Source organism: Stenella coeruleoalba, assembly GCF_951394435.1.
Source record: "Stenella coeruleoalba genome assembly, chromosome: 8".
NCBI lineage: Eukaryota > Metazoa > Chordata > Mammalia > Artiodactyla > Delphinidae > Stenella > Stenella coeruleoalba.
In genome coordinates this window covers 11,764,530-11,772,287 of record NC_137154.1, presented here as the reverse complement: position 1 = coordinate 11,772,287, position 7,758 = coordinate 11,764,530, and the positions used below count along the sequence as shown (strand labels likewise).

Here is a 7,758-nt window from a genome sequence, read left to right as displayed (position 1 = left end):
AGAGTTGGGGCCCTGAGACTGGGGTAGCAACCCCCTTCACCTTTTAAGACCTTCCCCTTCCTTAACCCCTGGACCAGACTCAGTGGACATTTGTGCAATTGCTCGCCTGGAGGGAACCAGATCATTTTTAAACCAGAAATAATTTTTTTTATTATTGTTACGGATTCTATTTTTTTCCTCTTCTGCGTTACCAGGTGTGTGTGTACATTATATATATATATATATATATAAATATATATATATATATATAAAATAAATATCAAAGAAATTATATATCTATCCTGGGATGGGAAAATGAGGGAGGGATATGTATAAGGAGGGGGATTTTACTCTTCTTATTCCTCAGACCAGCAGGAAAAGAGGGGAGACATCGATTGAAGTCTTCCTTTCCCCCGTGGTTCCCTCTCTTTGTCCCAGTTACCATCTAAGGAAATAGCACCCCCTGTTGTTGGTGCTAAGTGACCAGGAAAGAAACCCAGGGAGAGGCGCGTCTGGGTGGGGTTCTGGTCAGAGGAGGGAAGGACCTGGAGAGGCGAGTTTGTTTTCTAGGCTCACTGGCACTTAGTTTCCCCCAGGGAAGGGGTCGCAGCCCCATGACTTTGGTGGTGGTGGTGGGGAGATCAGGACAAGAGCTTGGCTGAGCTCCAGAAACAATACTGGATAATCCCCCCTTCTTGGGGGAGAGGAATTGTGGTGGGCTTCTTCAACTGGCCCCTCAAAGCCTTCCCCCAACTCACACGGTTGACATTATTTTTAAATTCAAGGCCGGGAGAGAAGAATCCAAAAAGCAATATTTCTCATCACATGCCAAAAACGGGATAGAGAGAAGGAGTGGCAGGCCTAGGCCCCTCCAGTTGTCCCTTGGGGGGTTACCCCTCAGCCCACCTCAGTATGGTGCTGGGTAGAGGGGATACCTGGGTTCTAACCTTTAAGTAGGGGAGACCCCAGCCTCTAAACAGAAGCCCTTTTATTTTTTATTCTGATTAGCCATTTTAAACCAACAAGGAATAAAAAGAAATCCTGATCTAACCAGCTCCCCCTGACTTGTGTTATTTTGTGTGGTTAAGGCAGGGTGAATGATCTCTGATGGGAAGTTAGTTACATGGAAAACCGCATAAGCGTCTCTGGTCCTGGTCCAACTTTAAGCAGGACTGTAGTGAAAATAACCACTTTAAACAAGAGGTCCTGTTTTTATTTCAGTGATTTAGATGTTTCAGAAAAAGGTCTTTTGGAACCACCAAAACTTGTCATTTCAAGGCTTAGAGAGCTCTTGACTTTTGCCACAGTTTTTCCTTAATACAGAATTTTGTCTCTGGAAAATAAAGCTCATTTTGGATGTAGTCAGAGCTGAGCCAGTGGATGATCACAGTATGAAAGCCTGTTAAAGGCAGATAGGCTAGAGGGATATATGGGTGGCAGTCTGACATCTCATATTGTCTCTTCCGTTGGTCGAAAGCAAAAGGCTGTGCCCTCACTTTAAAAAGGCACCATCAGATACTAAATCTCAGAAAACTGGCCAGAACCCTTTATTTTCACTGTCCATAACTTAAGTATTTAAACTCTTGCTCTGAAATCCTAGTTAAAACGAGCTGAATGAGTGGTTTTCCACCTGCTGATCTAGGTGAACAGTCTTGGCTCACTGCAGCAGATTTTAACTGTTCTGTGTCAAACTGAGCTTAAAGTCAGATTGCATTAGCTTGTTTTCTCATGGATGTTTCTGGTTATCTGGCCTGCTGCAAAGACTGAAGGGATTTATTTTACATTTTGCTAGTTTAGGCTACCTTTTTTTTTTTTTTCCTGTCTTAGACATGTTTTCACATCGGCCAAGTAATTTCATTGTCTTAAGGAATGAGGCAGGTCAAAAGTTCTTATAAAGAGAAGCATTTACCTTTGCTTGCCAGAGGTTTATTTCAAAAAATGATAGGCTTGACCAAGAAGCAACCTTGCTGAAATATGTTGGTGACTGTGGGTGCTTTTTCCATTGGCTACTCTGTTTCAACACAAAACTGACGCAGAACACAGCTGAGACCTAAGTGAATCCACTCCTTGAGACAGAGCCTGAAGATCATCCAGGTTACTGGTTCTCAACATTACAGGCAGAGTGTTATGTGTCTGCTGTGGAAAGGTATTAGCAAGCTCTGCCTCGCCTTTGGACCATGTTCCCCAATCTCATTTTGGTTGTTTCCCTGCCTGCTGATGAGAATGTAATACAAGACCCAAATCCCCTCAGATCTTAGCATGCCTTGGCTTAAACCCTGACTCTCATAGAAAGGCACTTACCTCTTAACAGGCAGCCACACTTCAGCCAGTTTGATAAATGCAATTTTAAGAAAATAAAAATCCTAAAAAATCAGATAAAGTCCTAAATCAAGACAAATGGCACAAAAGAGATGAAAAGAAAGCTTCCTGGGAGAGGAAGAGATGTCCATGAGAAAGCAAACTGGGCTGAGGCTTACAAAAGCAGAGCCCTTCTCTCTTACAGTGTGTTCATCTTAACTGAGCACAGCAGGAGCTGGCTTCTGTCCCAGCGGCAGGGGATGCTCCCAAGGCGGTGGCCAAGAGCCTGCAAGGCAGCTTTGTCAGCGGGTTCAGTACAGCAGGAAGGTCCTCCTGGCAGAGTCCCCTGGTCCTGCTAGCGGAGGCTGCTGCTGCTGCTGGCCTGAGAGCTGCCCACGCCTGGGTGGTCGGGGCTGTGCCGGTTCTGGGGAAGAAAAGTGAGCAAGAGTAAGAGAGCCAGACTCCACCTAGGATGAGTGAGACGGGAAAACTCACCGGGCTGCAGACACCAGCCGCTCCCATACCTTCTTTTTCTTCTTCTCTTTCTTCTTCCGTTTCCGTTCAGGATCCTCTTCTTTTTTCTTTTTCTTCTTCTTGTGATCTGAATCAGATGGTGTTTCTGTAGGAGAGATGAGGAGCCTATCACCTGTCGAGTTCAAAATTCTCCACTGCCGTAAGTCTGAAGACTAGAGGAAAACCCCTAGTCAAGGGCAACCGCTTTTCTTCAAATGACCAGCAAGGATTTGGAGGCAGTGCTTAAGCTCCTGCCCCAAGGTCCTACTTGCCCAGGAGACCCACATTATGTCAATTTCTTCTTTAAGGAGAATCTGGGAGTCCAGGGCTCATAAGGAATTTGACTGGGTTTTTAACTGAGGAAGGTCAAAACAGATTCAGAATGTCCGGTTTTCTGGCTTTGAAGAGAACCACTTCTTACCTGGGGGGACCGGATCCTGGGTACGGCTCTGTTTGTGCTTCTGCTTATTCTTCTTCTTGGGAGGCTGAATATGCATCAGACGACACTGCTCTGGCAACTGAAGGAACCAAAGGAAGGTCCAGGTGAGTAGAGGGAGGGAATCCCCTGCTCCCATCATCTGTTCTGCTCAGTAAGTTATGAAGGAACAGAGGTAGACAGAAAAACCACCTCCGTGCCTCTCAGGCCTCCCCATGAGGGGACTCACCGGGCCTGTGTGGAGGCGGAAGCCAGCCAGCATGGTCCCTGTGATAGGATTAAAAGAGCCACCAAGAATAGGGGGCTTCTCAATGAGGGAGCGGAGGCTGCTGTTGTCATGGGAACCAGGCAGATCAATCATCCCTGGCAGGTCAGGCAGGAAGTTACTTAGCTTCTCCTTCACTTTCTTCCCACAGAATTTATTATAGGCATGTTCCAGGTTGTAGTGTGTGATCAGATTAGTGCTGCCTGTCAGCTCTGTGCTGCCTAGAAGATACAGGGAGAATAATAATAAGAAAAATTAGTACCAAGAGGAGAGAATTTTTTTTTAAGTCATTGACCCAGAAGGGAAAGTAAATTAATCTTTTAAGTGAGAATTACCCAAAAAAAAATAATTTAAAAAGTTATTTTTAAAGTAAGAAATAGCAAAAATAGGGCTTCCCTGGTGGCACAGTAGTTACGAATCCGCCTGCTAATGAGCAGGAGACACGGGTTCGATCCCTGGTCCAGGAAGATCCCACATGCTGCGGAGCAACTAAACCCATGCACCACAACTACTGAAGACCACGCGCCTAGAGCCCATGCTCTGCGACAAGCCACTGCAATGAGAAGCCCGCGCACCGCAACGAAGAGTAGCCCCGCTCACCACAACTAGAGAAAAACCCACGCGCAGTAACGAAGACCCAACACAGCCAAAAATAAATAAATAAATAATTTTATTTAAAAAGTAAGAAATAGCAAAAGTAAATAACATACAATAAACACTAAAAATATAATACTATAGAATGGTAGGTTGGAATGAGAAGGAGAAAAAATAGGCAAAAATCCAAATAGGGCAGCAGTGGAAACTGCTTTAACCCAATGAAGGATACGCTCGGACTAACCAGAGTAATAACTTACATGATGCTTATACTCTGTGTTAAGCACTGTGCACTGTTCTGTGTTTCATAAATGTACTAATGAGAAATTATACTTTTGGCCATGACCAGAATAATACAACCTCACAGCTCAGCTACAACCAAACTTAGGGTCAAATATGACCCAGTGGCTTGAGTGTCTTGCTTCCTTTTTTTTTTTTTAAACTAGCAAGAAACACTAATCACCTTTACAGAGAAAAACAGGAGATTTTTCTAGCTACTGCTACATAACTTTTGTTACCACCATCTTTAGTCTCCTAATAATACCAAATATGATAGCTTTGCCTAGAAGAAAGAAAGGTTTGATTAGAAGCTGGGCAACTAGATTTCTAATCCTAGCCGTCCTCTATGTCTCAGTTTCCGCTTATCTATGGAATGGAGTAAAAGCTACCTTAATTACACAATTTTTCTTAAGGTTCAAATGAAATATTGAAAAGTATAAAGTATTATATAAATGGAAGGCTTTATTAGTATAAATATTTCACAGCTGGCTTTTTTGAAAGAATACAAACTTATGAGTAATTTAACTAGGGTCCAGTGGCGAGGGTAGAAATATCTAGCCTACAATTTCATGTATAGTTATGATGAACACTCAGGGTACAAATGACAAAAGTGACTTGTTTATAATCATTCACTTGATAAAACTCAGGTTCTGAGCTATGAGCCCACTGAGGGCAGAGAAAATGCCTTGTTCATTCACGTACCACTGGTGCCCAGCACACATTAAATGAACAATGTATTTTTCCTCCCCACCTTCAGGCCTTACGTTATTCTTTTCCTTTGTCTTCCCAAGCCAAATATCTCAGAAGAGTGGTCCACGGTAATGGAAGGAGACTCAGTGCCCCCGTACTTCTCATAACTCAGCACTGCTTCCTGCCATTAAGAGTATCCTGATTTTTTTCCTCTCTGTCAGCTCTCCTTCCAGGTGATTATTCTCAAGGCTCAGGTGAGAAGGCACTCTGTGCTTTTTTGTAAATTCTTTAAGAGTCCATCCAACTTTCTGTTTTGCCCATCAGTTCTATGAAGATGACTTATAAATCTCTCTTCTTCAGTTTCCTCTCCTGACAACTAACCTTCCATTTCCAACATTGTCTTAGTTAATTCACTGCAGATTTAATTTTTTTTTAACTCCAAATCTTCCCCACCTCACTCATGGTTCCTTTATTCTAGTACATGGCACCCACATTCTCCAGATATCTTTAGAAGCAGTACTCAGTTCACATATCTCAATGGTTTCCTATTCCCTCAGGAAAAAGCTCAAATTCTTTTGACTGTCACTCACGGTTAAACACATCTTACTGTAACTTAGCTTTGGGGCCTGACCAACTGGTACTCCCCTATGTAAAATTTCTGATCCATCCAAACGGGTATCCATCATCTCCTGAAAAAAATACCCCTCGTATTGTTTCCTTTTAGAAAATTTCTTTTAGAAAAATTGACCTAATTATAGGAAAATTCTTCCTAATTTTCCTCACCAGTATGAATTCTTCAAAGTCCAGCTAAAGTGACAACTTATTCTTGCTGTCATGTTGAACAACAAGAAACACATTTTGAAAACCATTACGCAGTTCTTAGTAGTTGTATGTGAGGCATGACCAGAAAATAATGACATTGATCTTGACAAGAAATAACAGTCATTACTTTATCTTTAAACAACATACTTTTCATTCTTAAGTAAAATTAGCTGCTTAAAAGCAAGGACCAGGCTTACTGATCTCTCTTCCCTTCTCATCACATGCTTCCTTTTTACACACCCAGTGTTTGCCCAGAACGGATAGTCAATATCTATCAAGTGATTGATGTAAATAGGTACAATCAGAACAGGTTAAGGTTAAAGAAACTGCTGGTAGACATCAACCAGTAATTAACTAAAGTCAAGTCAACCTCGCTATTTTTTTTTTTAAGATTTAAAAAATATTTATTTATTTATTTGGCTGCGTCGGCTCTTAGTTGCGGCAGGCGGGATCTTCGTTGAGGTGCGCGGGTCCTCAGTAATTGCGGCGCGTGGGCTTAGTTGCCCTGCAGCATGTGGGATCTTAGTTCCCCGACCAGGGATTGAACCTGCATCCCCTGCATTGGAAGGCGGATTCTTAACCACTGGACCAGCAGGGAAGTCCTTGCTTCAGTTTTTTCAACTATAAAATGCAGATAACAATGCCGATCTCAAGGGACTATTTAAGTATTAAATACTATAACATAAATAACTGCACTGTGAGCCTCAAAGTGTGTAACAATATTCATTATTATTTCCCTCAGCTCTTGATGTAGCAGTAGGACTTGGGATGAACTAAAAGGCATCCTGGAGACGTAACACATCCAGAATGACTCTTGAGGATCTCCCTGGTGGTCCAGTGGTTAAGAATCCGCCTGCCAATGCAGGGGACACGGGTTCGAGCCCTGGTCCGGGAAGATCCCACATCCTGCGGAGCAACTAAGCCCGTGCGCCACAACTACTGAGCCTGAGCTCTAAAGCCCGCGAGCCACAACTACTGAAGCCCACGCACCTAGAGCCCGTGCTCTGCAACAAGAGAAACCACCGCAATGAGAAGCCCGCGCACCGCAACGAAGAGTAGCCCTCGCTCGCCGCAACTAGAGAAAGCCCGCGCGCAGCAACGAAGACCCAACGCAGCCAAAAATAAATAAAATAAATAAATAAATAAATTTATTAAAAAAAAATTCTAATCACTTCCAACAGATGAGGGAAACGCCGAGGCCCAGATTAGGAAGGAAGGCAACACGCCCCAAACCAACAGGAAGTTTGAGGCAGATTTGAAACTAAGTTCGCAAGGATATTAAATCTGAACTCTCAAGTTGCAAACTCAAACTCTGGATAATTTTTAGGGAGCCATAAACCACTGTCAGGGACAGGGGCACGATAGAGCGTGAAAGGTGGTCACGGATATCCACTCTTCTCATTCTCAATCCATCCCAAGAATTCATGTCATCCCTTTGCTTGTGAATCCTCAGAGTCTCAGAGTCCGCTCCGATATACAGCTCTGGAATCCCCACACGCGTTGCCTACTTTATCCCTCACCTCTGCCAGCCGGCTGAGAGGCACGCCCATTCCCTCCTCGTTATGATCTGACTGGCTGGCTTTGGCCAGGCCTCGAACTCACCTGGCAGTTCCCGCATTAGGTAGAAGGGGCCACAACCTGCCGCTGACTTGTCAGCGCCGGAAGGGGCCGAGGCCGCGGTTGGGGGCGGGGCGGGGCCGGGCCCTCCACCCGGAGGAGGAGGCGGTGGGGGTGGAGGTTTTCCAGCTCCGAAGCCGAGTGCGGTTGGGGGCGGCGGTGGGTCAGCCTGAGCCCCGAACAGCGCCGTGAAATTCTCCATCGTCCCCTCTGCCCCGGCGCTGTCCCGGTGTCTGGCGTTAATGACTTTCATTGGTCAATCTTT

General features: G+C 44.4%; 1 protein-coding gene across 1 annotated transcript; it reads right to left on the bottom strand.

Annotated features, from left to right (window-relative positions):
- Nucleotides 1–2,568: 2,568 nt before the first annotated feature.
- Nucleotides 2,569–7,740, bottom strand: MED19 (mediator complex subunit 19). Its single transcript, XM_079928697.1, has 5 exons — nucleotides 7,479–7,740; nucleotides 3,456–3,712; nucleotides 3,212–3,308; nucleotides 2,802–2,896; nucleotides 2,569–2,701 (listed from the first exon to the last, which is right to left on the bottom strand). Exons 1-5 carry the CDS (start codon nucleotides 7,693–7,695, stop codon nucleotides 2,633–2,635), a joined length of 735 nt encoding a protein of 244 aa, XP_079784823.1. The 5' UTR covers nucleotides 7,696–7,740; the 3' UTR covers nucleotides 2,569–2,632.
- Between the last annotated feature and the right edge of the window lie 18 nt (nucleotides 7,741–7,758).

Excerpts from the sequence above, each read along its gene's own strand:
- MED19 (XM_079928697.1), bottom strand. The coding sequence starts at position 7,695 with ATGGAGAATTTCACGGCGCTGTTCGGGGCTCAGGCTGACCCACCGCCG. Across the intron at positions 3,309-3,455 it reads TCCGCCTCCACACAGGCCCG|TTGCCAGAGCAGTGTCGTCT; the intron begins GTGAGTCCCCTC and ends TGGTTCCTTCAG. Across the intron at positions 2,702-2,801 it reads AAGAGAAGAAGAAAAAGAAG|AACCGGCACAGCCCCGACCA; the intron begins GTATGGGAGCGG and ends TTTCTTCCCCAG.